Source organism: Panulirus ornatus, chromosome 19, assembly GCF_036320965.1.
Source record: "Panulirus ornatus isolate Po-2019 chromosome 19, ASM3632096v1, whole genome shotgun sequence".
In the NCBI taxonomy this organism is placed as follows: Eukaryota; Metazoa; Arthropoda; class Malacostraca; order Decapoda; family Palinuridae; genus Panulirus; species Panulirus ornatus.
Window position 1 is genome coordinate 64533730 of NC_092242.1, and position 15857 is coordinate 64549586.

The window sequence follows — 15857 nt, forward strand, 5'->3', positions numbered from 1 at the left end:
CCAACATGTGAGAAAACGAAGTCGTTATAAGTTGGGTAGGACTATAGTATATATGTTGAACGTAAGCCGTAATTCCCCCCACATATCTCATGGGTAGCCATAGGTTGAAAATTTGTGTTGTGATACTCCAGTTAGTCTTTAATGGTTTATATACGTGTGAAGCAGAGTAAAGGTCAAAAGAATCTCCGCATTTGAGTGACGTTACGAATACGAAAATCACATCGATTAGTTTCGTTAGAGTTAGCGAAACATAAAGGTTGTCTTGTCAAAGTGGGATAGACTTTAAAGCTAAGGTGTGTGTGTGTGTGTTCTCGGGGTCACGTTACTGGTTCAGATCAGCCTCAGTGACTCAGGTCAACCTCTGTGACTTAGGTCAGCCTCTGTGACTGACTGCAAATGGCGCGTCTTGATGCTTTGAATCTATTAGAAATGTATATATATAGAGTCAAGCCAAGAAGTTCTTATAAAGTCATTTATTTTAGAGATCATAATCATTATAACAGGCTGTGGGAAAACTCACAGCGGAGAGACAGAATCCCCTTGTGTGTGTGTGAGGTTATACGTATGAACTGACAGTGTGGTATAGTATGATATAGTATAAAAATATATGGTATATACATCTGCCACATTAATAGCTGCATAATTATAATAATAGGAAAATATATATTTAATTAGAATTAGGAGTTATAAATAGAATCTCTCTGGGACTAATATACGATGAATGCAACACAAAAACCTACCTGCCCCCTTCCTTTATAGTATCACAAAAATGAAATCTATATAATGTCACACATTAGAGTACTTTGCCACACGACTCCCTCGTCCTTGACTCTCATCTGCAGACGTGTGGGCGTGGTACTGGCAAGGTTTCTTGAATGCATTCCTTCGTCCATGGTTCTGAGTAGGGTCGTCTTGATCTCTTGAATGAGGCGAGTCGCGGAGGATGAGGTGCATCGAACAGACTTGACTTCTTCACACTTAGTTGCTTGCAGCAGTTCGCCCCCTGGGTGAAGAAGGGGTCTGTAGAGGGGGCGTTCCCCGGGGGGCGTCGTACGCTTTTGTACCCACAATGAAACTTGAGCCGCGTGTCGCCTTAGAAAAATGTGTTGGGTGGACATTTTGCTGTTTGTCTGTTTGTTTGTTTGTTTTTTATAGTCTTCTCCCGACCGCTGTATATCTGTATTTGTACAAAGTTGCCCCCTGGACTCCCAGTGTTGCGGACGCCCTCTCTCTCTCTCTTCAGGGTGCTCCCTGTAGTATTGTATGGCTGCGCTGCTGCTTCAACGACACGGTCAAGGTCTACCGCCAGGGTTTGATGTGATTCACCCTATATTCGCAGAGGAAGTTCATCTCGAAGTCACAGTGGAAGTCGGCCCACTGGTAGCCAAGGAGACCTCCCACCATATACATGCAGTGCTGGTCACCCCCGCTGGGCTGTGAGGGCCCCCAGTTGCTGTAGTCGACCAGCTGACCTGACCAACAGGAGAGGGAGGTGAGAATATGCACACTAGATATATATAAATTTTCTTTCAGACTCTACAAAACTAAATGGCTTAAGTTGTATACCAAATAGCGTCCTAGGTACGTCTCTTCGTTGTATATCAACACTGTTGTATTTCTTTCTTGCATCTCCCCCTGATGATGTGATTATGACACGAAAGTGCACTTAGGAACGTGATTTAAAGTAAAATTATGACACAGCCCCTGGAGCACGACGTTACGACCCTGGAGCACGACGTTACGACCCTGGAGCACGACGTTACGACCCTGGAGCACGATGGTACGACCTGGAGCACGATGGTACTACCCTGGAGCACGACGGTACGAACCCTTATGTACGAGTGTGTGACCATTGGTTATGTTGGCCTGGTTTTTCATGTGGCTTGTGGGGGTCAGGTCAGAGTTCAGGCCATCGCACCTAAGGGTCGTAACGTCGTCCTTAAGGGCCATCCCGTCGCCCTCGGGGGTAGGTGCCGTCGTACTCAAGGTGTCGTACCGTCTTGATCAAGAGTCAGACCTTGCGTGCTTAAGGGTCGTATCGTCGTGCTCAAGGGTCGTACCGTCGTGATCAAGGGTCGTACCGCCGTGATCAAGGGTCGTACCGTCGTGATCAAGGGTCGTACCGTCGTGCTCAGGGGTCGTACCGTCGTGATCAAGGGGTTCAAAACCCACCGTTTTGAAACGTGAGAAATAGTGACACAGTTTCTCCTTTCAAAGGCCAAACATTGCTTACGCAGACGAGAAGAACAAGAAGAACAAGTATTAGAAACGAGAATCGGCGAATGAACACAGCAAATGATGTTCACGCACGCGATGAACACCCCTGGTTCCACTGAACGTGGGGACGGAAGGGGAGGGTGTGGTATGGGGCCGGGGGGATGTTGAAGAGCGACCTTATTGAACTAACGTGTCAGCTGAGACGCTGCTAATCATATATATATATATATATATATATATATATATATATATATATATATATATATATATATATATATATATATACCGCTCTCACTTGGAACTGTCGTGAGGAATTGTGAGTCTCTCTCTCTCTCTCTCTCTCTCTCTCTCTCTCTCTCTCTCTCTCTCTCTCTCTCTCTCTCTCTCTCTCTCTCTCTCTCTCTCTCTCTCTCTCTCTGTGCGTGCAAGGTAAGTGCACTTCAGTCGCCCGTTGTGACTCACCCGTTGTGAATAGACGATAGATAACTCACCTGTTGGGAACCACGCCCACTTCCCGTTATGGCCGTTGTCAGAGCCTCCGACCCAGACCCCAGTGCGATGGTTGCCTGCAAGTAGAGGGAGGGGAACCTGTGAGTCTCTCTCTCTCTCTCTCTCTCTCTCTCTCTCTCTCTCTCTCTCTCTCTCTCTCTCTCTCTCTCTCTCTCGTTACTAAGGATTTCATCGACCTATCTACTTATCTATTCTCTTCCTCTCCACCTCTATATCTATCTATCTGTCTGTCAGTAATCTACTTCATCTCTCTCTCTCTCTCTCTCTCTCTCTCTCTCTCTCTCTCTCTCTCTCTCTCTCTCTCTCTCTGTCTCTCTCTCTCTCTCTCTCTCCCCCCACCGTCTATAATCTACCTCATCTACCTACCTGTGCATACATACATATATATATATATAGCGTGTGTCTCCCGCTCCGGGTACGTACCATTGACCACGAGCCACCTCTTGATGTGGTAATTCTCCTGGGCGGTGTCTATCGCCGCCAGGGACACGTCCTGCCCGAAGGAGTGGCAGAACTCGGCCGCCCGGAACCAGTTTAGTGGGAAGTAGCCGTAGAAGTAGCACTTGCTGCCCATGGCGTGGAAGGCGATGGGGCAGGCGGTGGCGCTCAAGACTTGGTTGGCGTGTTGACCCCGGTCTGTGAGAGGGGAGGGGAGATGAGGAAATGAGGAGTGAGGCAGTGTATTGAGGAGTGAAGCAGTGTATTGAGGAGTGAGGCAGCGTATTGAGGAGTGAGGTAGTGTATTGGAGGTAATGAGGAGTGAGGCAGTGTATTGGAGGAAATGAGGAGTGAGGCAGTGTACTGGAGGAAATGAGGAGTGAGGCAGTGTATTGAGGAAATGAGGAGTGAGGCAGTGTATTGGAGGTAATGAGGAGTGAGGCAGTGTACTGGAGGAAATGAGGAGTGAGGCAGTGTATTGGAGGAAATGAGGAGTGAGGCAGTGTATTGAGGAAATGAGGAGTGAGGCAGTGTACTGGAGGAAATGAGGAGTGAGGCAGTGTATTGAGGAAATGAGGAGTGAGGCAGTGTATTGGAGGAAATGAGGAGTGAGGCAGTGTACTGGAGGAAATGAGGAGTGAGGCAGTGTATTGAGGAAATGAGGAGTGAGGCAGTGTATTGGAGGAAATGAGGAGTGAGGCAGTGTACTGGAGGAAATGAGGAGTGAGGCAGTGTATTGAGGAAATGAGGAGTGAGGCAGTGTATTGGAGGTAATGAGGAGTGAGGCAGTGTATTGGAGGAAATGAGGAGTGAGGCAGTGTATTGGAGGAAATGAGGAGTGAGGCAGTGTATTGGAGGTAATGAGGAGTGAGGCAGTGTATTGGAGGAAATGAGGAGTGAGGCAGTGTATTGGAGGAAATGAGGAGTGAGGCAGTGTATTGGAGGAAATGAGGAGTGAGGCAGTGTATTGGAGGGAATGAGGAGTGAGGCAGTGTATTGGAGGGAAGAGCATGGATTCGTAGACCTGCTAGACAACATTCACTTAATTAGAATTTCCATTTTTTTTTTCTTTTTTCTTTCTTTCTTTTTTTTTTCTTTTTTTTTTTTTTTTTTTGCCTCCTTCCTTCATTTTCTGAACTATCAGTGACCCTCAGAAGGTAACGAGAGGCGATTGGAGGGAAAACGGGTTGAGGTATGGTGAGGCGAAGAGGAGGGTTCGGTGATGTTATCATAACAGATTAGGTTGTTCGCGGATGTTAACGAGGAGCTGCGATAATCAACGTTAACGAGATTAACGAGCGAGTGCTTGGTGAACGATAGTTGGATCGTTATATATTTTGAGTGACCTGTCTGTCTGATAAGAGCTTGTTTTGGCTAGACTATGATCTTTTTGGCTAGACCATAAGCATTTGGCTAGACTATAGCCTTTTTGGCTAGACAGTGACCATATAGCTACACCATGACCATTTGGCTAGACCATAACCATTTGGCTAGACCATATAACCATTTGGCTAGACCATATAACCATTTGGTTGCACCATATAAGCATTTGGCTACACCATAACCATTTGTCTAGACCGTAACCATTTAGCTAGACCATACAACCATTTGGCTAGATCATACAACCATTTGGCTAGACCACGACCATAGCCACACTGAAGCGAGAACTGTTCCACTTTTCTTCCGGTCTCATCACAACAGGTTGTAGCTACTGTGTTCTCTCTCTCTCTCTCTCTCTCTCTCTCTCTCTCTCTCTCTCTCTCTCTCTCTCTCTCTCTCTCTCTCTCTCTCTCATGATAACAATCGGACGTCCTCTCTGAGTTAATCAAGGTGTCGGGCGATCATGAAGGAATGAAGGTGTTTTACGGACGATTACCCGATAACCGGCCATGATGGGGACGTATTAGTGGATCCTTCACCATGTCTCTGGTGGAGTAAATGGGGGGAAGGGGGGGCTGCTACTCCATCCACCCACCCACCCCAACCCCCCCCCCTCCCCCCACGTCCTCCTGTAAACCAGGTCACCAGATGTCTCGCCCTTAATACCTCACACGTCCTCAGCTCTACTCTCATCCTGGGATTTATACCGTTTTTTGGGGGTTTTTTTTGTCTGATTTTCTCTTCTTTTTTCTTTTTTTTGAGATTTATCTCACCAGATTCTCTTCCTCCCCCTCCTTCTTCTCCTCGTTCTCCTTCTCTTCCTCCTCCTCCTCCTCCTCCTCCTCCGTTCTCCTTCTCTTCCTCCTCCTCCTCCTCGTTCTCCTTCTCTTCCTCCTCCGTTCTCCTTCTCTTCCTCCTCCGTTCTCCTTCTCTTCCTCCTCCGTTCTGCTCCTCTTCCTCCTCCTTCGTTTTTTTCCTTTATTTTCGTTATCCTTCATCTGTTTATTCATGCTTCATCCTCAGAAATGTTGGTTCTTTCATTGCTTTGAACTCCGGTGGTTGATAGAGGAAATATATCTTCGAAAAGCCCTTGTGTGTGTGTGTGTGTGTGTGTGTGTGTGTGTGTGTGTGTGTGTGTCGCCCAGCTTGAAGTCATCACCTCTCATATCTCACGAACCAACTAGTAAATAGGTTATTAGGTCAGTGTATAACTCGATCACTTCACTCCAGTCGGAGGGATAAAAGTCGCAACTGTGTTTGTAAACAATGAACCCAAGTTATTTAGGGAGGGAGTGCTGAACCTCCCACATAAGGGCGAAGAAGTCCCATGAGAACATCAGAATTATCGGTCTTAACGACGGTCATCTGTAAGAGAGTTATTTGCTTTTTCTAATTGGTAGTAATTTCTCGCCAGTCTGATTCTTATATGGTTCACAACTGTCTAATGGGACCATGAAAAGAATAACACACACACACACACACACACACACACACACACACACACACACACACACACACACACGCACACACACACACACACACACACCAAGATGATTACATTCCAGATGTATTGGAAGGAAGATGATTACAGATGTATTGGAAGGTAGATGATTACATTCCAGATGTATTGGAAAGTAAATAATTAATTACAGGTTATTGGAAGGTAGATAATTACATTCCAGATGTATTGGAAGGTAGATAATTACATTAGAGACGTATTGGAAGGTAGATAATTACATTACAGACGTATTGGAAGGTAGATAATTACATTACAGACGTATTGGAAGGTAGATAATTACATTACAGACGTACTGGAAGGTAGATAATTACATTACAGACGTATTGGAAGGTAGATAATTACATTTCAGATGTACTGGAGGGTAGATAATTACATTTCAGTTGTACTGGAGGGTAGATGATAAGATAGTGATGGAAATCAAATCTTACGTCTTTGGTTGAGGATTCTAGTACCGTTGGATGATGATCCTTGTACCATTGTCAGTATTCGCAAAACAACACAGTAACGACGTACAGCATTTCTGTTGAAATACAGGTATTGCGACGACCTTGCGTTCCTTCACTGACGCCTTTGGAGCGATGATGCGACCTTTGAGGACGACAGTACGACCCCTCCCCTCTGAAGTTACGACGCACAGCTGTTGATGGCCACAGGCGCCCCGAGAAATTTTATGTACTAGCGACTAGGCTTCCGGGTTTAGAGGGGTGTGCCTTTTAAAGAGATGAAACGAAGGGGATTCAGAGAGAGAGAGAGAGAGAGAGAGAGAGAGAGAGAGAGAGAGAGAGAGAGAGAGAGAGAGAGAGAGAGAGAGAGAGAGAGAGAGAAAAGGACAGCCACCAGGGCAGGAGGAGTTTAAAAACTTGACAGGCACTGAAGGGGAGGAGGGCTTGCTTACGTACCCCTCCTCCGCCTCCTCCTCCTGGTAACTCAGGGTGTGTGTTGTGGTAGCACTACCTTCTACCTGTTCCGTGACTGACTGCCTACCTACCACCCACCAGACACCAGACACATCTCACGCCGATATTTCTGAATATTAATGATACTGTGTTACGATGATACCGCTGGAGAATCGACAACGTTCAAAATTTGAATATTTCATTTCAGTCGCTTTTCCTCGCATCAAATTTTTCTAAAGAAAACTAGTTGTTTTTAAAGTGTTTTTGCCACAGTCATCAGCGGCAGCGCACGCACGGGTAACCTCCACGTAGTATATAGTAATGTGGGCGGGATATTGTGGGTGTTTGAGCACCCATTAGTGTGGGAATACAAGCTGATGGGAGAGTGATAACGACAGAACTGAGGAAGGCGTAGAGAAACAGACGGGTGTGTGTGTGTGTGTGTGTGTGTGTGTGTGTGTGTGTGTGTGTGTGTCTGTGTGTGTGTGTGTGTGTGTCTGTGTGTGTGTGTGTGTGTGTGCCGTGAAGCCTAGCGGGATTGTGGGTCTAGCGAGAGGACTGATTAGCACTGTCGTCATAGCGGAACGCCTGCCAAGGCATGAGCTTACCTCCATCTTCGCCCGTCAACCTGGTTAGGTGTCTTTGTTTGTTTCCACTGCGAGCCCGCAACGCTGGGCCACCATACGCTTATTGTTTTCTCGTGTTGACCGAATGCTGCTTCCCCGTTCAACAGTGTTTGCGCAACGAGTGCGAGCGGTGTTCTTATGGAGGTGTCTGGGTCACAAAACTCTTCTCTTTTTACCTAATGACTCTTAAGGTAATGTTATTCACTGGTATTGTTCAGTCTTCATTCATCCAGTCCCTGATTTATTTTACCTGCAATTTTTTTGTGTGTGTGTGTTTTTCTAAGGGTAATGGATTCGCTTGGAAAGTCTCTTTCATACTGAATACGAATCTTTGTCTAAGATATATGATGAGGGTCATTAAGGTCCGTAATTATTTAACTAGTCGTTTCTTGAACATGAATGTCCCCCCCCCCCAACACTATCTAGACCACACAATACTCGGCAGCCTGCACTCACAAGGTTACTGTGTGGCCGTTGGCAACTCCAGGGGTGGGCCGTTTTGATAACTGTTTCCCTCCCTACACCTCGAGACTTTGGAAACCTCTGCCATCTCATGTCTTTCCCAATAACTATGACCAGCCACATATTTAAAAGTTTTTTTTTTTTTCTCTCTTTTTTCACGCCCTCCAGAATTCGTAAGTACTTACCCACGTCTCTTTCGGTTTCATTAACTTCTCTTATTTCAGTGTAGGCCCGGTCTCGATGTGGACTTTCGTCCGTGACCGGAGCCTCCAACGTAAAGAGAGAGAGAGAGAGAGAGAGAGAGAGAGAGAGAGAGAGAGAGAGAGAGAGAGAGAGAGAGAGTCATGAATCATGAAAAAAAAAAAAAGAGGCAACGAGGTGAAAATGTTCACTGCAACAGGTAACTCACATGAAGACGCGTTCCTCTTAGCCAGCGTTGGAGTTGCCCGCGAGGCTGCTGCCAACACTACCACCACCACCACTGCTGCCCAACCACCCCAGCAGGAGGAGAAGGAGGAGCAGGAGGAGGAGGAGCAACAGCCCACACTCCCACACTCCCTCAAGTGCACTCCCGCACGTCTACTGTGGCTCCTCCTTCCAGAATCCTTTGGACGTCCTCTGTAGTCTCCAGCGCCACGGGTGACCGAAGGGCGACTTCCGCTCTCACTGGAGTCGGCTGAGCTTCGATGTTCCATGATGTAGAACGTGGACTGTGGTTCCCTCACTTCATTCCTCAGCGTGGATCATTTTCGCTCGTAGTCTGACGTTTTTCGTTTTTCGTTTCGTCCTGTTTCACGTATTCTCCAAAGAGCCTTATTTTCAATGCTTATTTTCCGTTTATAGTTGATCTCAGGCCGGCTACTGTTCTCGTAAATTCAGCTCATAATTAGCAGTTCACAATTGATTCACAAGACCCCCCACTAGATTACCTTCTAATCCACTTCACGTATTTCACTGAGTGGCTAAGATACTTTATGTGAAGACACTTTTTAATCACCTGCCTTGATTGTATTTGTATTTTTTCAGTTGGTACGCCTGAAGATGGGAGAGGGGGAGGGGGGCTGTGTCTGTTTACTATTGGGTTATAAGATATTTTCTTTTCGATTTTTCGACGAGAGAAAAATAATAAGAAATAAAAAACTAGTCCTTGTCGGTCACTGTGTGAAGGCCTGTGTTTGAAAGTTTAGGATCCGTTGTGTTACGCCTGTCTTGTATTTGAGAAGCGTAGTTCCGTTGGCTTGTTGATCTGTAAGGAGAGAAAAAGAGTTCAAATTATACATTCCCTGTTTACGTACAGTAATTGTGTATGATATACTCCACTTCCGTTAGATAACAAAGGTCACTATATCACGTTAGAGGACACACATCGTAGAAAACGTTGGGGTTCGGCTATATTTTTAAAAGGGTTAAATTTTCATATGGTGACTGACGGAGCACCACCATTTCGGTGGTGGTGGTGGTGGAGGAGGAGGAGGAGGATACCCGAGCTTTAACCGTCGCCTTGGGCGGTTGGGGGGTTGGTTGGGGGGGGGGGGGGTTTAGATCAGCCTTCACGGCAGACGATCATGTTTAAGGTGACCGAGTGACACGGTCAGCGCTTAGCGCGGTGCGGTGGACGCACTGTTGTGATCGAGAGCAGATAGTGTTAAACTCCCAGGTGAGGTTAACTCACAGACCATTGGAATATGTGTGTATGTGTGTGTGTGTGAGGAGAGAGAAGGGAGGGAGTTTCATCACTGGTGTTGTACATGTTTGTTATATGAGGCCCCGCCCCCATGCCTAATATCGACATCCAGGGTGATCAAGGCTTGTTAGGTTTGTTATGAAGGGGCTGAATGAACGGTATGGCATTGTTCATCCATGTTATCGACAGTTCTTGTTCACTGCTCTTATAGCTTCATCCGTAAATACGTATCATATATGTTACATGACTACCAGGGACAGTGTGTGTGTGTGTGTGTGTGTGTGTGTTGTTTAGTTCCCGATGCTGCCCCAGGCGAATGGCGGGAGAGATGGTTCGGTATGAACATAAAATGTGTTATTCGTATGTCATCCAAGCATTCTCCTCATTAGAAATTCTCTCGCAGAATGGGGAAAGAGTTCATCAGTCATGAAGACGACCCAGCAATCAAGGGGGGGAAGGACTGCGCGCGCAGTCTGGTCGAGAATGAATGATCAGGTCTCATTATTCCCGGGTATCGTCTGGGTCGTCGTCCTGTGGTGTGATCAAGAAGGTAAGTACCGACTGTGTACTTTGTAGTGACCGTACGTAATAAGTCGTTGTTCTGTGTTTACAACTTGCGGATGTCATGGTTGCATGTGTTTTGAAGTTGTACTTGACATCACATCACTCAAGGTGATACCTTTTGTAAGGTATTGATGTGGTATTTTTTTTTTTTGTTGTTGTTGTTGTTGCTATCGGTTGTTTGAATGTAATTAACTTGTGATGCTTAATGTTTAGGATTGTAGTCTCTGTTATATCGACTTAGACAGTCATTTTTTTTTTTTTTTTATGATTCCCATGGTTATTATTTTCATATTTACAAGGTCTGGTCTCTTAAGAGTTATATGCTTATAAAAATTGCGAGAGAATTGGAGAGAAGGGCGAGTATGCAGTTTGTAGGGGATGAAAGGGCCTGAGAAGTGAGTCACTTGTTTGCTGATGATAAACACTGGTGGCCGATTCGTGTGAGAAACTGTAGAAGTTGGTGACTGAGTTGGGAAGAGTGTGTGAAAGGAAGGAGTTGAGAGTAAATGTAAAAAGGCAAGGTTATGAAGGTATGGGAATGTTTGGGATGTGAGTTTGAACGGAGAACTGTTGGAGGAAGTGGTTTTTGATGCCTGGGAGTGGACTTGACAGCAGATGGAAACATGGAAGAAGTAGGCCATAGGGTGGGAAAGGGACGAAGGTATGGGAACATTGAAGAATGTGTGGAAAGAGAGATCGTTATCTGGTAAGCCAAAATTAGGTTATGTTTAAAGGTATGTTAGTCCCATCCATATTGTATGGATGCGAGGCATGGGCTATAGATAAGGTTGTGTGGAGGAGGGGGGATATGTTGATGAAATGTTCACACACACACACACCCAAAGTTGATTTAGAGACGGGGCAACGCGAGTGTGGAACTCTCTCCATAGCACACATACACACGGTCGACAAGGAAGGGTCAGCCATGCAGATCAAAAGGAGAGTTGGAGCGATGGGACTTCCGGGAGTCCGTGTCACCAAGACGTGATCGTGAAATCTTCCTCCTCCTCCTCCTCCTCCCCCCCTCTTGGTTCAGTAGCTGGGAGGAATCTCTCTTGGTTGAATTCAGAAGAGTCGCTGGTGACAGACGTACACATCTCGCCAGTATACGTACGTTATTGGACCTGAAAGTTGGTCTAGAATCGATACGAATTTCGGTATTTTGTGCACGAAAGCGACGAGAGCGGTGGCTTTGGTCTCGCTTGACGAATCGTATTTTGTGCGTAAAGTGAAGATGATGATGAAGATGATGACGAAGATGAAGTCTCAAAGAACTGTCATGAATGTGGAAGTTTATGATTTACTCCCACACACGCCGGGCGTGGGTTGAGGAGGTGGGTGGTGTGTGAGAAGGATGTTCGGGAATCGTACGTACAGACGGAAAAAAAAAAAGGTATTTTGCCACTTTTTTTTTCTACGGGAAACAGTACGACACCACGGTCGAAGGATTTTGAGAAATGCACACCACCCGACGAAGGATTTTGAGAAATGCACATTATTCTGGCCTCTCATTGGCAGCCCAGGTTTTTAATGTTATTCTGAAACATCAATTGCTTGCGGCCTTTCCTCTCATTTACCATTAGGTCATATTTCGAAGAAAAAAGCTACACCAAAATGGGGCTGCCATGATTAGCAAGAACTTTGTCTCCCATTCACACCACCAGCCTTACCAGGTCAACACGAGCCGTGTGGCTCATTTCGAAATTTAACGGACCCATACTGGTAGATGCCTGGATAGACCGATTGAAATTGCGAGTTGGACGTTCGGTGAATACGTTCACAGAAGTACGTACGTACGTACGTTCGCAAATACAAAAAATTCGTTTACGTTAGATTACGTTCTGATGGGAGTAACATTCACGGAAATACTTTGGCAGATGTACCTTTACGTAGGAGTACGTTCACCTTGGGATACGTTCACGTGAGAATACGTTCAGCTACGCCAGACGAGCACACACACACACACACACACACACACACACAGGGGAAAGCCAGGTATAAACAAGAAACCTAATGGACTGTGACGGAGTTATCTGGTTGTACAGTACATGGGTACACGTGGAAGTATGTGCGTAAGTGTACATAAGTACATGGGTGTGCATGGCATATGTATATAAGTGTACATAAGTACATGGGTGTGCATGATTGTATATGGATGTACATAGTTTTAAATGAGGGTACATAGGTGCACGTGGGAGTACATGGGTGTTTACGTGGGAGTAGGAATACATGGGAACACCATGTAACACAGAGGTACGATCCCCTTCTTTATTTGGATAGATGGAGACAGGATAGCAATGTTGTAGGCTCCTCCCCCACCAACCTATATAGAGGGGAAACGGGGGGATAGGGGGAGGATAGAATGGGGCGCCACCCCCAAACGGGGGAGGGTGAGGATAGAATGGGGCGGCACCCCCAAACGGGGTAGGGGAGGATAAAATGGGGCGCCACCCCTAAACGGGGGAGGGGGAGGATAGAATGGGGCGCCACCCCCATCGGGGAGGGGAGAATGAAGCGCCACCCCCACCGATAATTTGGTGGGAATGGTAGAGACGTGAAGGCTGGCGAACATCCTCTCCCATGTAGCATGTGTCGGCAATTTAGTCTGTATATGTGTCACACACACACACACACACACACACACACGACTGTAAAACTCCTCACAGTACAAATAGGTAATTACACAATATGATCATCGGTCTACATCTGGGCGTCAGACTGGGGAATGTTGACATTCATCTCCACACAAGACATTCAAGATAATACAGACAGAAACGCTGCTCATTATATACCATTGACCAGCCCTCCCATAATTACCCAATCACTCATTTCCCAATTAGATGACGATCTTTTGGGTCTTTTGTGGATTTTCGGCGATTTTTTTTAAATATTCATTTCAGTCAACCAATATCCCATAAATTTTAAACTTTATAAGTCTTATAAAGTCCTGAAAGCTGTGCAGTATATCTCGTGACACTTGAAACTTTTTAAAAAAAAATATTAAGCTCCTGTATTTCACAAGTATGAAACTTCTAAGTCATCACCCCGTAGAAGTTATAGATTTCGAAAGTATGAAAGTTTCAATCAAAACCCATAATAAATTCAAGATATCATCATAACTTGAAAACTCTCCAAACCTTTTATAAACCCCTTCAAATAGTAAATCTCACGACGTTTATGATCTCCCATCCGTAGGAACACTCGGGGATATTTATCTTATTTTTTTTTTTTTTTTTTTTTTTCCAAAAGAAGTAACAGAGAAGTGGGTCAGGTGAGAATATTCCCTCAAAGGCCCAGTCCTCTGTTCTTAACGCTACCTCGCTATCGCGGGAAATGGCGAATAGTATGAAAGAAAGAAAGAAAAGAAGTTATGGCAAGATATCTTCTCACGATCGAGTGATCTCACGTTACGAATTCCCAGGGGAAAAGTGGTTTAGAATGGAGAGAGTTACGGGAACGCTTGATAAGGACTGCTTTGGGAACGTTGTTCACGTAGATCATATGAGAAAATGGTTAATGCAAACACATTTGTTAGTGTTTCCGAGTTTGTTTGTATTTTCTTCGAAATGACGTCTGAAATCTTATTATCATTCATGTTAGTGGCAGCTGTTTTACAGATTATCTCATTCCTATTGAATGATGACTTTTTTTGTCCTCTCCCTTTAACCCCATGAGCACGATTGTACGACCCCCGTGGCTTTCCACCTGACCGACCCGATCAGATTAAAGGCCAGTCCACCATACCTCAGAGTCGTACTGACGTGCCCAAGGGTCGTACTGTCGTGCTCGTGAGGTTGTCTTACATCCACCATTTTTCACCGGCAATCTCCAAAGCCTTTGTCTTTCCTCAAGTACGCTATTTATATAGATATTGACGGTGAAATTTTCGCTTACGAAATACATTAGTCACCGTCTCAATTATTTTCATTTTCTCTGAAATTGAGAGACAGAAAACGGTTACGTTATGATGGTAATATATACTTTTCCTTTCATTGCTTGGGAAAGACAGAGATAATATACCTGCCAGATAACTCAGAAATATGGCTTCCCTTCCAATCTGAGGTGGAGGTATGGACGATATTGTAATCATCTTTAAAGAAAATTACATACAGATCTTGACTGCACGTCCATTAGTGTTGTATAGATAAATTACACCAGATTTTCAGAGAGTCTTGAAAGCGCTTGTGACGTTTGTAGGACAGTCGCCGTTATCTGTCCATTAGGCAAGGTTTGTGGAGCTGTAACGGAGGTTCTTCATGCAGGTTTAATTAAGCCGGATGTGGTAGCACGCTAACCGCGTTACTGCCTCACTCCCCCACGGGGAAGTTGAGAGTTGCACCTATATACATGGACCTTTGTGATGGTATATGCACGGGACCACGAAGCCAAATGAACGTCTAGGTTAAATTTCGGAGTGTCTTGTTTTAAAGTGACAAAGTTATCTTAACCAGCCATCTACCTGAGCTGTGAAAATTGTGAGAGATGTGTTCTTGTTCGCAATTACATAGTACTCTTTAGCACGACGGTACGACTCTTGAGCACAGCGGTCCAACACTTGACCAATGTCGTACGATCCTTGAGCACGACGGTGCGACCCATGCAATGAGCAAGACGGGTAAATTTCCCGGGTGGCGATGATGATGGCATGTACTTCGACCTAACCCTTAAGGGTCAGATGAGGGTCGTACCAATCTTGCTCAAGGGTCGTATCGTAGGTCGCTTAAAATCCTTCTGGACGCATTTCTTCACTCTGGAACGGAAGATGAGAGCCGTGGACCATCCCGCCTAGAGGCGCACACACACACACACACACACACACACACACACACACACGGGAGAGTACCTCGGGCAGGCAGGAAAGTCTGGATGAAGACTGCGCACAACAACACGACGACCGTCCGCCCGCCCCGGAGACGCTCACACGACTGACGGCTGCTCCTCGCAGCTCTCGCGACAACCTAGAAAATTTCTCTCTCCCACTTGCTCGAGTAGACGAGTTGATTAACTCTCCCACCGATTTCTACTGTGAGGTTTCCCATCCTTTAGTGATTGATTTAACGCCTCGGTAGAGTTTGGCGATTAAACTTACTTTTTTTGGTTCATCGGATGGCCCGTGGTTAGGACAAGACCAAGCAAGTGCTGCACCACCTTGTACGTATAGGTTTAGAGATGTGTAGCTAAATATATATATATATATATATATATATATATATATATATATATATATATATATATATATATATATATGTATGGAGAACCTTTCCACTGTTTTTATATGCTAGGATAAGTTAGTGTACATATTCTATGATGTCACAGTGGTGCGCGTGATCTAATGTGTCCTGATACCTATTAGGAAAATGAAACACGATAAGTTTACAAGTGCACATTCGTTTACTGATCACATCGCCAGAAACGCCATGGGTAAACCAACTTGTTTACCAGTGGCGTCTTAGGGTACGTTTATTCCTTGTATATCAGTTGACTGTTCTACGTCTCGAATCTCATTCTTGTAATCTCCCCAGACGATGTGATCATTATACGAAACTGCACTTGGAAACTTG

At 45.3% G+C, this 15857-nt stretch overlaps 1 protein-coding gene across 1 annotated transcript; it reads right to left on the reverse strand.

Moving 5' to 3' along the window:
- Nucleotides 1–401: 401 nt before the first annotated feature.
- LOC139755609 (dromaiocalcin-1-like) lies at nt 402–15232 on the reverse strand. The gene is made up of 5 exons (XM_071674160.1): nt 15140–15232; nt 8458–9294; nt 3151–3363; nt 2709–2783; nt 402–1472 (listed from the first exon to the last, which is right to left on the reverse strand). The coding sequence occupies exons 2-5, from the start codon at nt 8741–8743 to the stop codon at nt 1300–1302; spliced, it is 747 nt and encodes a 248-aa protein (XP_071530261.1). The 5' UTR covers nt 8744–9294; nt 15140–15232; the 3' UTR covers nt 402–1299.
- Nucleotides 15233–15857: the final 625 nt, after the last annotated feature.

What these genes read in the sequence shown, in the direction of transcription:
- LOC139755609 (XM_071674160.1), bottom strand. Translation starts at nt 8,743, where the DNA reads ATGGAACATCGAAGCTCAGCCGACTCCAGTGAGAGCGGAAGTCGCCCT. An exon ending in TAAGAGGAACGCGTCTTCAT is followed by an intron (nt 3,364 to 8,457) that starts GTGAGTTACCTG and finishes CCCCTCTCACAG; the next exon opens with ACCGGGGTCAACACGCCAAC. An exon ending in GAGGTGGCTCGTGGTCAATG is followed by an intron (nt 2,784 to 3,150) that starts GTACGTACCCGG and finishes CTCTACTTGCAG; the next exon opens with GCAACCATCGCACTGGGGTC.